We start from the raw sequence: 18,450 nt of genomic DNA on the forward strand, positions 1-18,450 counted from the left end.
GCCAACGACGAGCACGCGCGGTACGTGGACGCGGCCGAATACCAACGGAACGCCTTCACAGCGGTCGTCATAGAGGTGTCAACCGGAGGAGGTGGCCATCGCCCTGGCCATCGCCGACGCAGACTGCCAAGTGGTGCTGAGTGACTCGACACAGGTGGTGTGAAACTTCGCCAAAGGCCAAATCTGCAGGGAGGCTGAGCGCATACGGCGAGCGGCCAAAGTACAAGACAGAAAAGTAAGACTCAAGTGGTTCCCGGCGCACGCGAGTGACACGTCGGAACGCAGTGAGAACCACAATGAGACGGCACACGCAGCGGAGCGAGCGCTAACCAACCGCGCCCCGGCGACAGACCATCCGGCGTGGTTCGGAACCAAGGACCGCATGACGGACTACAACGAAATCACGAAGGCCTACCGCCTAGTCGCAGGACTCTCCCACCCCCGCACCCGAGGCTGAGTCGAGCGGTACTACTGAGACAGCTCCAGACGGGATCGCTACCGAGCCCGGGACTGATGCATCGCATGTACCCCGAGACATATCCGACCGATAAGTGCAGAGTCTGCCGGAGTGAGACAGTAGATTACACGCACATCTTGTGGGACTGCGTTAAAAATTCAGAAGAAGCAAAATCAAGAACGATCCCATCGCGGCTCGAGGCAGCCGCGAAGAGCTACGACCAAGACGAACAGCTCTGGGCTGTCCAGCAGGTCCTCGTGGCGCTCGAAAGGCAGGGACCCAGCGAGCCGGCAACGGCGAGCGGAGACCCACGCCGAGTAACGGCGACTTCGTAGATGACGTAGGCCCTCGTCGGGGCGTGCGAGCGCCCAACTGCAGGCATAAATAAAGTTGGCTCCAATCCAATCCCTGCGATCTCCAATTGCCCCTGTCCTGCGCCAACCGATCCCAACCGTACGTTCTTAACCTTTCACAACCGCAACGAAGACTGGCCAAGTGGGTGAGAAAAAAGCAGCGGTTTGCTTTCAGTGTCGCTCACAAGCCAGTAGAGAGCTTAGCAGATGGGGGCGCCTTGTCAAGAGTGTTAATTAAGGATCAAGACAACGATAAGTATGTCACCTATATGTTGTGGTACGGCACGGAAGAGTTTATTTTCAAAGATACATGGCTGGACGTGTCTGACACGAGTACAGAAAACAAAAACAAAAAATACCGGAAACCTGTGTCCATGACGGATTCTGCATGACCTACTGCAAGATAAAACAGATTTCACTGGAGTACGAATAAACACGATATTTCAGAATGTGATAACGTGCCGTTGATTGCAAATCTGCAAAGCGATCTTCAGATCCCATGACAGCTCAGTGGTCATCGCAAAACACTCAGAAAAGCCCTTCGCGGTTGTAGACCTTGCTTCACAAAAGAACAAAAATATAGAAAGGGGTGAAAACTACACAATCTTCTATATTGGCCATCGAATAGAGCACAGTCTCAGCGGCATGCAGGGCAGGAGGAGAAGGTTTCAATAGCGCCATCAAGTTGTGGAACAGAGATATGGCCAAGCAGGTCAAAGAAATTGTCCCTGACAATGGACCAGCTTTTAGAAATGGTGCACTCGAATGTATAAAGCCGCTAAATGCGCAATAATATAGGAGAGGAGGATGCCGCCTAGCAGCGCGATGCAGAGGGATCTCGGGCGATGGGAGAAATGCTTTTACGCATCTGCACGTGGGGAGCAACTGGGATTGCGCTGCTTGAGACCTCTGAGCGTATCGCGTGGCAGTTTTCTTTAAAACCCGCGCGTTCACCGGTGGGATCGAGAAGAGCGTGATTTGGCGAAGTACCATCGAGTTTTGTGCGACGCCGTCAGGCTCGCTAATGAGGTCCCAAAATAAGGGTGGCCCCCGCGGATGTTGAAGCGTTCGTGCCGACTCGTCCTCGTTAGCGTCGGCCGCGCGTGTTGAGACACCGCTGCTGCCAAAAGTCTCACCCGCTAGACTTTCGGCGACGCAGTTGCGGTACATGTACTTAGGCTGCGAGGCTTCGCTTGGTAACAAGAGCGTCGTCTTATGCTCGACACAGAGGCGTGTGAATTATGCATGTGTCTTCAAGGCGAAGACGTGTCTGAAGAGATGCTGCAATCGTTCGTTGAGGTTTAGGCCGGCCTGAGGGAAAAGAAAAAGCCCCAAGGAAATTTAATCTTGTAAATGAAAACTGAGAACAGGGAAGGGATTGGGACGGGTTCGTTCAGTTTTTTTCTTGTCCTACGCATCCGTTAAAGCGTTGCGTCGCTTAATGTCTTGCGCTACAATGCCGTATTTGCACGAGTAAGACGCGCGCTTATTTTCGGAATCTTATGCAGGGTGCGGTTGCGAGTCCGGTTTGTGACTACCTACTAAAACCGCGGACGACGTCCTGCATGGTGTGCAGAAAAAAAATTGCCGTTTCGCCCTAAGAGCGAGGCATTGACAATGATAGCAAATTAGTTTACACGTAGCGACGTTCGTAGTTTTATAGGCTGTTTAAATTGTAGTAAACATTCGAATACTAATTAACTTAGCAGGCTCGTATCCAAGGGGGGAGCGCCACTCCATTCCCCCCCCGAAAGGATCCTTGATACGTGCCTGTAACTTAACAAGCATGGTGTCACGCTCACACAGGCAAATATGAACAGATCTCAATCGATGTACGTGAACACTCACTTTCACAGCGCTGACGGGATAAAAAGCTCCGGCAGCGAGTAGCGAGCGCTTAATGCCGCCTCTCACTTAAACGCGTCTCGGAAACTCGAGATTACGTCACCTCCAACACTAGGCGCGCGAGAACACAGCGTGCGTGAAGCCACGAGGCAGTTCGCCCCTAGTCTTTGCGCCCGCCGCACACTGCGTCCTTGATACGGCGCACGGGCCGCGTACGCGCTCAGCCGCGCGGACAGCCCTGCGCCTCCACGGCCGGGATAGAGGAGGAGACGCTCGCTCTCGTCCGCGGGGCGTGCTTGATCACGCGGCCTTCAACATTACAATCGCGGCAAGACTGCGCGCATCAATGCACCATTCTTGTAGGCCTACCCTGGCGCGCTTTCTTTCACATCCACGGCATACGGCACGTGGGGCCCGATAGGATCGTGTCGCACTTGGAGTTTATACGGTACATTGCGGCAACGGTGACGGCAAAAATTCACCTGGAGTCGCTATATATATATATATATATATATATATATATATATATATATATAATATTGCAATAATCATGCTGTCTACACACTACATGCTACTTATTGTTGGTTGAGCACCAATGAACAAGTGTGTCTTCGTTCGTGATTGCTCTGCACGCAACTTAATCGGAGCTTCCCACGGAGCATGCTCCAAGATGTGATGGTCCTGCGGATGTATGTATTGTAGTAGGTAATATTGGTAAAAGTCTCTTTCTTTTAATTTTTAACCTGGAAAGGAGGCGGGGTGTCGATATTACGCACGAGGGCGGATTAAACACGAGAGGGTCTTTTACGATTAAATGCGGTATGTGGCTTTTCGCGAATGGGGGGGGGGGGGAGGGGGGGAATATTTTAGTACCTTCAGAGACCGCAGAGCAAATGAAGCTTGCGCAAGACGTGAAGTGTAGAATACGAGTGATTTAATTCGGCCGACACTGCGCGTGAAATCTTGCGAAATTGAAAACTACAGTAGAAGATACAAGAAGACACCACGGCTTTGCTCATTGCCTTATAGAGTGAAGTATGCCTGGCATGTAGTTTTCGCTTTAATGTAAACATGACGACGTCATTGGCGAAGCAAGAGCGTTAAAACCGCTAATGACTCACAGGGAACTTTTTTGCGGCTTGCATCGCAGTGCCGTGCGCACGTTTAAACCAGCGACGAGAATTGCTGTTGGCGTAGAAAAAGCTGCGCCGAAGTATCGGGTTAAGGAACCTCCGGCGCAGCATGTCTCGTGATATTAGGTCAGGTTCACGATGGCAGTGTCGGTCCAAAATGCATTGATGTTGATGTAATCCGAAGTTTCTCATCTCTGACGTCTCTATATCTACAGCAGTTATTTGCCATCTGTGATATATTTTGTTTTGAAGTATAACCTTCCATAGCGTCTTCGACATACATCGGCGGCTCCCATCGCCCCTTTTGTCGCAGAGACCAGGTACTTACCCGGCCATCTCCATCTCAATCTTGTTTGTCTTTGTCCATCAGTGCCACTTCCTTCTATCGGGGCCATACCGATCGTCCCTGTCGTTACTCTTCTGTTCATCATAAATGAACCGCTATACATCCCGAAACGCTTGTTGTTAATGTACACTATGTCAATGGCCGCTGCTGAAGATTACGGTCGATGATAACCTCCCCTTAGCATCTGGCTAGCGACAACCAGTTACCCAGCCTGTATGAACCAGTTATGCCACTGTCATATCATAATCTAGCATCCCAACTATCTCTGCTTTATGCTGCAAAATTACCTATGCTTGCGACGATCCCGTCCCTATTTGTTTTCTGTTTTTGTCCCCACATAATCTAATCAAGTCTTGCTTATCTACTCTGCTGATCTGTTTTCAGCTTCGAACCTCAGCGCTTCTTGAAGGTGGGCGTTTAAACCGTGCCTCGGCAAGGGTAACTTCGTACCGAGGCGCCCTACTCGTACCTGATGCCACCGGATGTTTAAGTAGCGACAACTGCTGGTAGTGCATCGTTGTTTGTGCCAAGAGAGAAATATTTAAATACCGGGTGCCTGATGCACCGGTCAAGTTAAGCTGCCGTGTTTCATTAGGCGGAAAACCTGCTAGTTCGATGTCACTTACAAAGCCCTTCGCTCCTAGATTTCCCTTTCGCTTTGTTTGACAAGCGGAGGCGGGTCGACACGTGCCGATCTACGTACCTTTGCCGTTGTGGAAGCTATGTGTGGAGGTATTCGCAGACTGGTTGCGAACGGAAAACAATTGCATGCGCCACGCATGTGACTTGCCAGGTGCTCTTGGCCCACACCAGGGGGCGCGTTGAAGTTTTCGTCCAATCGCATTAGCTCGGCGGTGAGATAGAAGCGTTTCGCTGCTTCTTGAAGATCCAGGTTCTTTAATCGCAGCCAGTTGAGGGTGCCTCACAGCGACAGAAAGTGTCGCTCTAAACGGAACGAATAGTTTTCAAGTCGGTTTAGTGATATCCAGCCTCCGCGACCAGGAGTCGAACCCGTGGTCTCGTGCTCAGCCCTAGAACACGATGACCGCTGAGACAGAAAGGAAGAGAAGGGAAGTGGTTTGATTCGCAGCGCATTTATTGTTCACACGAACACAGTCTTGGCGGAATTTGTGCCACGTGTAGTCTTCACAAAAAACAGCCGGTACATTATTTAGTGTATTTCCAAGCCGACCACTTTATTGTATTTTTCTCTACCTTAGCTTAAAGCAACACATTCTTTCACGCTACCTGCAAATCAACCTTCCCACAAGTTATCTTATCTCCGCACCATTAGGAGGAAGCTTTTACCTCGGAAGTTGCACAAAGCACCCAGGGGCGTCGAAATCGTCTTGTTCAGCGATTTATACTGTACCTATATTGATGATGTTTGTTCAATTCTAGAGAAACGACTTAGAATATATGAACTGCGGGGAGCACTTATTGCTTTAGGCCATCAATATCTTTTGTTCTATTCACAAAAATTGCCGAAAATTGACAAATGAAAAAGAAAGGAGCTTGCAGCTTACAACTGTGAAAGTAAACAATAAAAGACGGCATCACAAATATGAAAACTGCTTATATCAGAAAACCTAAAGGCAACATTATCAGTGTATTATACACCACTCTGAAATACACCAATCATTTGCGGATGTGACTTTTTCAAAACTTACGTAAATAATGTAATAGCTTTACATAAGCTGCATAACAACGCAGGATATTTATCTGTTTTAAACGATTTAAGGGGCGCAGATTACAGAACTCTAATAGCTACTTTTTCAGAGTTACGGAGTCGCATATAGATTGTGTGTTGATCAAAAATATGTTATTTCCGGCAATTTTTGATTGAAGGATACTGACACCTTAAACCAAAATTAGTTTTTAAACAGTCGGGAGGATTTAACCTTCTCTCTCCGGTGCAACAACTGTTAATTAAGCTGGTTCAGCAGTTGTCTCACAATTAATTACAGTATTTACTGGGTATTTTAACAGTGGAGTCGCAGTTGGCACCGAGCTACAACTTTCTTTTAAAGTAAACTACCGAGCGTTTACTTAACGGTAATTGCATAAAAGCTTTCAACTTCACAAAAATTCTGAACATTCTGTTAAGGAGAGTCGAAACCAATAAGGAGGTATGTGGCACAACTATTGAAACATTATTTAGATGGTGCGCTACGACAAATGTGATATGATTATTTTAAGGAGGAACTTCTTAACCTTGTTATTTGCTCGTTTAATTATTTTTAATGCATATAGTCTGTATCCACTTTTCCGATCTCCCTGTATCTTGGGATAGCGTTGTATATCGGTAAGTAAGCTGAACTCGCTGTAGTGACATGGCCTCCTGCAGCCTCCAGTGATATGTAGCACACCAACAAAACAGTTGACTGTCAAATTACAGTCACATTTGAAAGTTGACTACATCTTTCTGCTTGTTATAACCAGATTTAGATCAAAAGACGGAGTTACATTGTTATGTTTGGTGACACAAGTTATGCCTAAGGTTCCATCGCACTGTAAGCGCGTGGAGCCTTGGCAATGTTGGCAAGATATGTTTGCTAAACGATCGTATGTTGCCGTTAGAAAAGTAAGAAAAGTCGAACAAGAACTGCCGCACAAAAATTCTACATGCAAGAACTTTTCTGTCTGGGTCTGCTTAGCGGCGTGATGTAAGACCAACTAATAGCTCCTAATTTTTCATCCGGAATCTGTCACAGGACGACATTTTAAAGTTTGTAGGGCAGCGTGAGCACAATATGCATTAACACTAATAATACTAGGAAAGTAATGAGGAATAATGCAAACACAGCAACGTTCGTCGAGCAGAAGGCATGGCATCACCTGCTGAAATGAAATTTATAGTATGACCACTTGATTTCCACACCATTTTGTTGTGACTGAACCATTACTACACCAAACACAAGCAGTACTCAATACAAAATGTATTTAGGTAGTAGACGCCTTCTTGCAAGAGAACCACTGAACGAAACGCCTCGGTGTAGCATCGGCGTTTAGACAAGACGATTGTGTTTTGTAAAGGCGTTCAGCAACGAGAAATTGCTATTGTCAAAACTCTGGCAGCATACTGAGGCATTTCATTCAGTAGTTGAAAAATATTGTGGATGCGCGACTGAGATGCAGAAACACTCACTTGAAATTCAACAAGCAGTAAGCGTGGTTCACTGCAATCGGCAAGAAATGTGTTTTTAAGGTGGCGCAATCATTTCGAAGGATATGTCTGAGTCTGCCACAGTTGAGCGAGAAAACAAATTGGTAGATAAACAACAGCAAAAACACAGACAAGATCAAGGTACGGCAATAATACACACTGTGAACAACATAATTATACACAACATATTTTTACCAAAGTTGTAAGTATCGAAAAATACACCCTATTTTAGAAGTTCGAGTTTCACTGATTTTTTCATGGAATGTGATTTTCCTTGAAAAAGAAACATCTAGCTAACCTACGTGTGGTCGCACGATAGCAAGATATGTTAATTTACACTAGTATTCGAAAGTGAGCATAGGCTGTTCGAATGTGGTGGGCTAGCCTTCTCTCGAATGTGCTTTGTATCCTGGCATATACCACACGAATCCGCTTGACGCAAATATCGTCTGTTGGCTATTTCATAAGCTCGATCCGCAACCTAACTTAGAAGATTTAAATTGCCCTGGTTAGAGGAAGCGCTACACTTTGGTGAGCCTCAGATCTCCTAATAAAATGCACATGAAATTGCATGAAATGCAAAGAATTAGTACGCCATCACTCGATTCATCTGAACATAATGTGTTGCTATTTTAAAGAAAACTTTGAAGTTGTACCCAGTGATTGTCATACATTTATTATTTAGGTCATCAAAATGTTTTGTAACAATTTAAAATCATAAAACTTATGGCCACTTAGTGCAATATGGTAATAAAATGTGGAAGGGACAAGGTGAGCGGCTATCGTAAACATTATTAAAATGGAGCAATGTAGAAGAAATGTAACTCAGTAATACGTACGTGTTGCTGGGCTAGTCCATTCATACTGAAGGATCTCAGACCATAAGATCTGTGGCCACTTAGCGCAAAATGGTTATAAAAAATAGGGGGTGGAGGCGAGGTGGAGTATCGGTTGGAGTAGGGGTTGGACAAGGGGCTGTAGAAGTTGAGTGCTATGATTTTTACAGTTAACATGAACAAATGAAGAAAGAATAACTAACTGGCAAGGTGAAACTGTGTAATTGTTCAAAAATGTTTAAAACTATTCCAGTTTTGGGAATTGCTAATGATAAAGAGGATTAGAGCGGCATTGTCAGACTTTAACATCGCGCTTTCAATTAATTCGTTTGTTACCTCGGTGACGTGGTCATTGAACAACTTGAGAATACAGAAAATGGTCACTTTGAAACCCCTTGTATAATAGTTGAAAAGCAACCGCTTTAATCGCTATATAAAGCGTGGTTAACAGATTAGTGATACCTGTTTCTGTTGTTGAGTTATCGAATAATAAATTTTAGTAATTGTGAAACTGGGAAATTTTCATTTCATTTTGCGCTATGGGTATTGTTCAACCTTCGAAGTGTCTAAAGTTACTAAAATTTACATTTTAAAGGCATCAAATTTTAATAAAATTAATTCAATGCTAGCGCACTGGGAATATATGTCCGCTCTTCGGAAACATTAGCAGAAGTTGGCCCAAACCTAGACCTTGCTTTATTAAGTCCTCTCAGTGTTATTTTAATGTTTTGCTGAGGCGTAGGAAAACAACGAAGCATCATAAGCTTTTGAAGGAAAATACACGCACAAAAAAGCGCGTTGTGCTTCATTTTGCAGAGAGTGCGATTTCAATAAAATCTATGCGCATTTTCTTTTCAAAGCTTTCTTCTCTAATTAAAAAGTGCTTGAGCCGACCATTTAGCAACATCTTGCATACATTCTTAGCTCCGGGAGAAACGAAGTCAACCGAAGTGACTGCCCATCGTTAAATTTTTGGTCCCGCGTAGCGTCGGAATATGTTAGGTCCGACAAAGGCATTCTCTGTACCTCGGAAAAAAAAGGAGCATGATTTATGCATTTTCGCTTTAACATTGTGTGTGTAATAAATGTTGTGGATGGGAAAACATTTTAATTATGCTGCGGAAAGAAAGTAATAGAGACTGCCTAGCGTGATCCGTCCTTTTCAGTTGAGTTATGGTGAGTTGCTAAATATAAGCATCGAATTTCTGTACGTTAGTATTATAACTTATCAGGCTTTGGCGAAACGGATTCTACGTTGGTTATTTTTCAAGGAAACCATCTTAGTCACGTCGCAGTACGAGGGCACTTTAAGAAAGTGACCGCTCCGTGGTAGACATTGGTTAAAAATGCCTTGATATCGCAAATTATCTACAGAGGTAGTAAAAGTACAAGCACGTGCTCTTTCCATCTTTGCCCAATTAGAGAAACCAAAATAGCCAGACAAAATATCGTTGGCTGGTTGAATGCGCTAAGCGCTGTTGAGCTTAGGTGAAATCGGGAAAGAAACACTGAAAAGAGTTCTTTATTGAGACTACTAGCGACAGAAATCACTGGTGTGAGGTCACTTGTAGAGTACCATCACAGCTAACAATAATTAGGACTTTTGAACCTGGTCGCCGCATAAAACCGATACTATAGTCACGGCGCTGTAGTTTTGCTACAACTAGCAAATTTAAAACACGATCCAAAGATAAGTGAAGTCGTAGGAAACACTCTTGTATGTGACGTCATGTTGACAAGTGAGATTAAAAAGATCACTTCCTTGGAAGGATCTTATGGACGCTGAGACGTAACTGATAATTGATATAATTCCATGCATTGACCTCTGTGGGCCAGAATGTCAATGCTGATCCCAAAGGTAACGCTCCTTTGTCACCGGCCAGACATTACAGCGTTGCACACATATTTGCTAAACCCTTTCCGTCGCTCGTTTTACGGCACTACGTTGCGTTTATTAAGAGTGGATTTCCATGTTAGCCCAGACTACACGTTTCATGCAAAGCGCATGTAGTCCGTGACAGGTACACGAGGCGCCATACAGAACGTGGAGACACGAACGGCGTGACTAACCACACACCGAGTAAAGTTGGAGATATGCAGAGTGGGGCTCACAAGGACAACCATACAGGGAATAAACACGAGCAGAAATCACAGTGAAGTATACGCCATCCTTATTTGGGTACTGAACGCTCTCCCAATTGTCCCGAACTCAATCTGAAAGATGAACATCTTTCTGTCCAACACAAGCGCCACACCCGTTGGCAGTGCCATGTACACAGTGAACATATTAACACTCATATCGGTTGTAAACACTCAGTGGGTGTTTTAATCCACATACGATTTTTTGTCCTTCATGCATTCTAATACACGATGGTTATATGAACCATAACCCTAGAATGATGTGTATAATCCACTTAGCATATAATCCTAGAAGGATATGAACCTGCAAGCATGTTCCATAAGGATCGTTAAGGATCCTTATGGATCTTTAAGGTCCTAAACATCCATAAGGGTATTTAGGACACGCTTCCATCATATCTAACGTACTTCCTTCGACGCTTGAACCACTGAAATAAATTCGTTGGCTTATGCAAGTTTTTCTGTCAAACGAGACATCTTGATGATAGAACCGCTTTTACGAATAACCTTTTTGTATGAAAGATAATTTATTGCCGAATATTTTTTGCTTACGGGTTAATTTCTGTTTGTGGGGCTGCTTTTTCAAACAGCCCAAATATTGTAGGAAACAATATACTTCTAGTATTAATCAGCTACCCCACCCCCGTTGCTCACGCTGAGCCTGCCTTGCGCTTCTGGCAACTTCACAACCTTAGGGTGTTAAAATGCTTACCACGTACACACACCTTGAATGCAATGGAGGTACCCGAGACATGAGCGGTAAACAAGACACAGCAACACACTATGCGTTGTGACTGCTGCATATCGCCATTTTGTGATGAGGTCATGGTGTAGCGACGCTTGCACGCATTATATAGTTCATTCCCGCGCACTACGGGATGATTTTCATTGTGTTGAAGTAATTGTGCAGCAGTTCATTCAGTGTCATGCTAGCTAGTTTCTCAAGTTTCCTGTGGCGGCCCAATAGACTTCCCGAACGTATCTTGCCAAAAATGCAAAGAAACAAACAGTAGTTGAAGCTCCGCTATGTCACTTTCGCATCCCACAAGCACAATCATAAAAGTACGAAGCAAAAATTGAGTTCGATGTCTTCGTAACAGCCACCAAAACATTAACGTTCACCGATACATAGCGCTGCAGCAGCGGACAAGTAGAACAATCCCATGCATACGCACACTACTAGAGGAAACGAGCCAAAGCTATACGACTCGGTGGTACATTTTCCTCCTCTGGTATGGTATATATGTATATATTTGAAATGTACAAGATATGTTGAGTTAAACAACGTCCATAAAAATTCTGTACATATCGACTATATTACATGAACAAACACGGACGTGTCGTACGTCCAACTCTTCGCAACTTCTCAGCACATCAAACCATTCTTTCATGTCGTCCCTGGAACTTCCCACTGGTCATAAATAGCCCCAGTACAGTTAGCAGTCTCCGCGCGTGCCGCTTTGTAACTAACTCGCTGTTGCTACACGATAAAGCATAACTGGACAAAGCTCACTAAATCTTTGGCCACTGTGGAGCCTTTGTAACTATGTTTGTGGACTATGCTAGTAGTGGTACGGAGCACATGGCATGCGTCGTGAATGCTATGACTGTTGGTTAATCCACCTGGCTCGTAGGTATGTTCTCGTACGTTTGTGTTGTTATTTTTTGAAAGGTCATAATGTTTGCTCCGGCACGTCTAGGTTGTTGGAACAGCTAGCTTCCACAGGTACTTTCAAACTTCTTTTGTTTATATGCATATCCATATTACGCGCCTTTCTTTCTTTTAAGTCGTTAGATGTGTAGGAAAATAATGAGTTTGAGTGCGCTGTCTCTGAATTTGTTTAGCAGAAAAAGTGTAAGAAGACAGCCCTAACATTCCGTTTGTTAAGACAGTATGGATTTTAATTCCTTATAGTGAACATTAGACGCCTCGTGCTTGTTACAGTGAATGGCTGATGCACCTAAGATGTTGGTCACTGTGGTCGCTTTCTTGTTTTCGTGAAATTGAAATTGTGTATAGCTCTTGGCAAAAGTGTAGCGGTCACACAGCGAGGCACGTAGGCTAACATTAAGTGATGCGCTGGCGGCCCTACTGAGTTTCAAAAGACGAGAGGTTTGAAGGGCGAGAACTATTGCACCAGTATAGCCACTGCTTTGGAGCGCTATGGTTGCAATAGACCTAGCACACGGCTTGGAACAACAAAGCGTCATTATTTGTTTACAAGCCCGACAGGCTCACAACATTTAGCAAAGGTGATCTCTGTAACGGGTAGAGCGCATCACTAATAATTTGTAAGTCATACTAGAAACGCAGCACCACGCAGAGAGCCAGGAATACAACTATTGTCCCCTTACTGTGACGCTCAACGCTCTTAGGAATTTTTATGAAATGTGGAACAAAAGAACAGAACTGATCGCGCAAAACACAGTAAAGATAAGCAAGGCAGTTCTGCGTTGCTCACGTTTCTCAAGCTCTTCCAAACGCCACGCCTTCGTGGGAGGAACGAGAGAGAAAAAGCAAGGACAGGAAAGTCATGAAGGTCAACCAGACGAGCGTCCGGTTTGCTACCCTACGCTGAAGATAAGAGAGAGAGAGAGAATGGAAATAATAAAAGTGGGAGAATGATTCAATGTATTACTTTATGGGAATAAAAAGTTAATGGTTGTGCTTCCCGCTGCATCCACTTTGCCGCGTCTCTATCAAGTATTGTGTTGCGACGAGCACGTTGTATGGCATTAGCCAAAACGGCATCTTTCGCGTCTTTTGTTTTCAAAGTGCGGCGTAATTCGAATAAGAATAGCTGAGGACCATTGATTCGAAGCACGCTGTTCGCACGACACGTTCCAATATAGCACCTCTAGGAAAAAAAGAATTATCGACTTGTTTAAAGCTCAGGTTCTGATACTAGCTTTGCGGCAGTTCCAGAGCGGCACATGCGACAGACGTGCCCACTGTACACCTTGTGAGGCCAGGACGGTACAATACGACATTCTGAAGTAGCGCGGCAAGACAGTGATCTTACTCTGCTTTAACAAACGTTTAACATTGAAATGACTATAGGAGTGACACCCTGTATCGACATTTCATAAACGTCATTCCCGTTAGGACGTCTCACTTGTTACAATAGGAATCCATGTAAAAGCTGAACAAAATTTCGCTTCCGAAGCTTCAGCAGCGAATGGTTCATTTTACACAACACTCGTCTGCTCCTTTTAAGGTTGTGGAGCGCTAATACAGAACAACGTCTCGTGATATGCCGGTAGAGTTGCCCCGATTTTCTTACTGCCCAAGCAGCTACGTTCTACACGCTGGTACCTATAGGGGTGCCCAGACAGCGTGACAGAAATAAACTCTTCACTTGGTCCATTTGAAACAACTGGCGCTGAATCCTTAGGTCCTGGTTGTTAAACCATCCTGACAATCCAGAGCAGCATGCGCTTTCATCAGAGGAAGGCCGACCGGCTTTTTCACGAATCGACTGAATTTTTACGGAATGTGAGCTCAGTGGTTGCTGCACATTTTCAGTAACTGCGCAGTTTCAAGCACCGCACGCTCAGACGACTGCGCTACAGTCGTCGAATTATAAGCGGGACAAGCGTAACCAACAATTACCAAAGCCAGATTTGTCATACAATATTTTCGGTTGCTTGGTTTCTACCGACACAGTCTCGTGTTTGGCCATTACTGGCAGGCGTCTAGTTGACGATTGCATCTACTTCAAACTTATTGAATGCTTTTTTTAACTTGTAAATATTTATTCAGCTTATATTCTCGCTATAATGACCTATTTTAGCCCTTTTGTCGTATAAGTATGCATTGATTTATAATTAAAATACGCCAGAAGACTCTTCAGCAACCTCACCACGAAAATGAGGTTGTTAGGATACACCTTGTTGTGGTAACGCGAGTTAACAAAATATTCCCAAGCGGCTTTACCTTTCCTTGAAGCTCTGTCATGCGTATTGAGTCAATGTTAAAAATAGTGAACGCTCTGCTGTAGAGCGCAAGAGCACAATAGTTAATCTGTACACGTTAATCACGGTACGGGTAACGGCTAACTACATAAAATCGGTGCTGCACACGTGATGCAAGTACGCAATTGACGAGAGAAAGTTTTGTAAAACTGGTGGGCTTGAAATTCGCGAGTAAAATTAATAAATAATTTCTGTTCCTTTTTACTACGTCTCTCTGGAACCACGCTCATTGGTATTCGTTTAATCCAAGACGACAGGACATTTTGCCGACAACTCTTTCGCTGAAAACGTATTCAGCCATTGGCTGACACACCGTGTGTCCTTAAGGTGCCTCAAGGACTCGTGGAAAAAAGAAGGATATATTTTTTTCCCTTTGTGCCTGCTGTATCACTGTGAAAATACAATGCACTGGACGCACTAAAAATGTTCGTATCACTTAACAAGTATATCTGAAAAGCTGTCGCGTTAATAGTCTCTTGGTAAATTGTTAGTCAATGTGAATTGGTAGTCAATGCCTTGCAATAGAAACTAAGTTATAGACAAAAACGAGAGAGTAAGAATCTCTAATTTCTTCCAACTGACTCCTCTGCTTAATACCACGAATACACTAAATTGAGTCGTTTAACTCAGTTTAGTGTAATTCTTGAGCAATAAAGGGCTCAGAATTTCAGAGTTCGTCAAACGCAACAAATATTTCGTGTTTTGTGTTTATTGTTGTTGAGAACTGCTGAAAATATTTCTTGTCTCACGATATCATCTGCCTCTCAATGAATCTGTAATAATTAGAGTCTCATATAACTCGATAAAATAGGTGGCAAGCTTTTGCTATTCTTCTGAGTAAAAGCTACGAATATAGTTTGAAGAGTGCACGTTTGATGGTGTTCTGACTCTCTTTCTTGATGTGTTAATCGTCGGGTGAGCTACACCTGTCACCACCGCTCCAGCTCTGTCGCTCGTCTGTGCTCATCGACTTCCGGCAACACGCTAACACCATGCGCTCCCAATCCTGTACACTCATGCCTGCGTCTCCGACCCTATGGGCAAGCCTGTGCACCAACGGCCTCAGCAGAGAGCAGCCGGCCGTGGCTTTGGCTTTGTTCGTGCGCGGAACACGTCACGAGACGGTGCAGTCGTCCACGCCGTGTTCCTTCAGCTTGGACGCTTTCTTGCTTGTCCTACGGATAAGCGAGCGGCTTCTGGGCTTGGCTTTGGCTACGGCTTGCACCTCGGGCGACCTGTCCGGGACGGCAGACGAAGGCGACGCCTGCGACAAGAACCGGAGCGGTTTGCGTGAGTTTCTCTGTTGGCCAAGGCGATGAATACAATGGCAATCGGCTTCCTAGGAGATGTGATGTCGCGTGTGAGTTATTTTCTCCGGAACAAATCTCTTAAAAGTCGTGAGTTTTATATAGTACTAGTCTCTTTCTTCACACGAATTGCTTGGAAAGCTTTACGTAATGTCCCAATATTCAATGTGGTAATTACCACACTTATGCGGGCTTGCTTTAAAATCAAGTGCGTTTAGCGGTTATAGCGGGATTGAAATAAGGCAGTAATGAAGTTGTGTCTAATTAGCAGAAGCTCTGAGGGAAGCAATGGCTTTTACTCTAGAGATAGCCGTCCCTGAGATGTGCCCCGAAATGTGTTGACATTTCGGTTATTATTTTTCGATAAACCTCGTTCATGCATTGCTAGCCAAAGCTAACTGAAACACTGATGCACCTGTACGGTACAGCGCCTTTTGTTGATGGATATACGCAGAATACTCATGAATTCACTACTTCTCTGGTTCAATTCCGCACAGAAACATGTGCCCTAAAGTGAATAAATAGAATACTAATTTGTGAAACTTATGCTATTTACCGTACCACATAACTGTAAAATCACTTCAGCATGCAACTACATAATACCAGCCTCCAGAAGGGTATTCTTTTGGGCCAGTTGTTGAAGCACATTTGATGATGATGAAGGGCAAAACACAGGGCCAAAGATCTCGTTTTTCTTTAGTCACGTGTTTTGCTGTTCATGGTGGTCAAATAATGTGCACATCGAGCAACCCGTTTCTATCGCAATTCGTCATTCTTCCTTTAACTTGCTCACGCGTTGACGCCTTGAATCTTTGTTACGCGTTTCTGGCTTCCTACTTTGTTTCCGTGATTTGATTTCCACGACAGAGAGAGAGAGAGAGAAAGAAACCTTAATGACATCCGGAGAGGTTAGCCTAGCGACAGGTCTGGCATACAGGTGAAATTGTGATCGATAAGAAAAAAAAACGTGAGATAAATATAGAACCACAATACCACACGCATGCGCGCTAACATGTGCACTAACGCAAAAGTTATCCAGAGCGTCTCCTTGAGGCCTGTATATACACTAGCCTGCACACATACCATCTCGCATTGCGACAGAGAGGGAATAAAGTGCAATCGTTTACTTAGTTCGGGTCAGCAATTGGCGACACGGAAACCCTCACCTGTAGCGACGAAGAGAACGACGCTAGACCCCTGGCCCGAGGACCCGAGACCCTGGCACTGCAGCGACGCTGCAGCCCCGCCGCGGCCGTGGCCGCCACCGTGGCGTGCGCGAGGTGGTGGGGCGCGGCCTCGGAGCCCGGATGTTGCGGGATGCGCGCCAGCTGCAGGTATCCCCGGAACAGCTCTCGGACGTTGGTGTTCTCCTTGGCCGAGCACTCGACGAACTTCGCGCGCAGCCGGGGCAGGTCGCAGAAGAGCCACTCGGCCACGTCTTCCTTGCCCACTTGGCGACGATCCGCCGGAAGGTCGATCTTGTTGCCCGCCACGATTATGGGCACCTCCTGGGGACCAAAAAGAAAAGGATCGCGGCAGAAAGTATCTTAGGACGACTGTCGATGGTAATGCGATTAGCGCTAAAGCAATGTAGCCACGCGCTGTGGTAACCCTGCCGATACGAGTGGTGTACGAAGCGTTTACTGAAGCCAAGATCCTCTCCCACGGTTTCCCCTAGACGGACTGCGCCATCTAATGACTCCGCCGCGAAGTTTGTGCTTAGCGCGTGATTCCTTAATTTCAGTTTGTGGGGCGCCGCCCATGCGCGCATGGTGTACTGGCTATAAGTATTAGCCCATGCGCATAAAAGGTGAGGCCTGCGCGCCTCAGGGATTGTTCTCTGGCCGGCAACGTGGCGCTCGAGTTGGGTAACTGAACGCTCTTGTTCGAATGGACTCCTATGGTCTGTGTTTCTGCACGGCTGCGGACGGGTACAGCAAGCGAACCCCGCAAGTGTCTCTGGCGCTCTGCTTGCAGTAATATGTGTCTGAATATTTGTGGTGCAGGTTCGAGTCTGCCCAGAACCGGATAAATCTTAAAGGATTTATTTTGTCATTGAATAGGGGCACGTACACAGTGTAACAAGTTTGTATCAAAAACGTTAGGCCCAGACAAACATGCACACTGAAAACGGAGTAATGAAGTAAAGTAAAGAAGAAGAGTTGTCGTGACGAATCTTCATCAAGACCGTCAGTAAGCGCTATGCATGATAAAATTGTCGAGAGACAAACACAAAGAGAAGAAACGGCAAGACGAAGGACTGTCTACATTCTCCCGTCGGTTATCATCTTCAGATTGATTGATTTGATGATATGGAAAATATTGGCAACGTTCGCTGCCAGTCTTTAAACATCTTATTGCCCTTATTGAGCAACGAACTACAGAAATATCGCACGAGATCGTCGTAGCTGGGGCGTGGACTTGAAAACGAGTCCACAACGCGTGCAGTATTTTGCATTCACGTTCGCGTAAAGATCGACCAGTCCAGCTTTTGCGCAACATAGCGTAGTGCAATTTAGAATGGGTGAAGTAACAATTGCGCATCATAAGAAGCACCGCCGTTCAGACTTCAAATCTACAGACCACTCGAGGGCTGCGCTGCCAGTTTTGCGATGTTGCAAAAAGACGCGAAATTAAAGGAAGAACTACTACGCCCGTTTTTCCCCTGTGCGTTGCTTTTTCTTTCTTTTGTATTATGAAATTATAATTTATTACTACAGCTGAAGGAAATTTTTCAAGGAAAGTTTCGCTTAAGGTTACCTGGGTGAATACTATGCGGCCCGCGCAACCCTGATCGCAAGCATTGTCTCTCAATTCGGCCAGAAACGCTGATATCGATTTCTTTACATCACGGCCCACCGACTATGTAGACAAAAATAAGCTCTTGTGCTGA

The 18,450-nt window shown here is 45.1% G+C and overlaps 1 protein-coding gene across 2 annotated transcripts in view; it reads right to left on the bottom strand.

Annotated features, from left to right (window-relative positions):
* Nucleotides 1-9,926: 9,926 nt before the first annotated feature.
* Nucleotides 9,927-18,450, bottom strand: part of LOC126526065 (GTP-binding protein Di-Ras2) — a 227,603-nt gene continuing 219,079 nt past the window's right edge. For both annotated transcript variants that reach the window (XM_050174062.3, XM_055067743.2), the window contains 2 exons: nucleotides 16,724-17,065; nucleotides 9,927-15,514 (listed from right to left, as the gene is read on the bottom strand). In XM_050174062.3, coding sequence (XP_050030019.1) covers nucleotides 15,365-15,514; nucleotides 16,724-17,065 — 492 coding nt within the window. In that variant the 3' untranslated portion in view covers nucleotides 9,927-15,364. The remainder of the gene's footprint in view (nucleotides 15,515-16,723; nucleotides 17,066-18,450) is intronic.

The sequence above is a fragment of the Dermacentor andersoni genome, chromosome 8, assembly GCF_023375885.2.
Source record: "Dermacentor andersoni chromosome 8, qqDerAnde1_hic_scaffold, whole genome shotgun sequence".
NCBI classification, from domain to species: Eukaryota; Metazoa; Arthropoda; class Arachnida; order Ixodida; family Ixodidae; genus Dermacentor; species Dermacentor andersoni.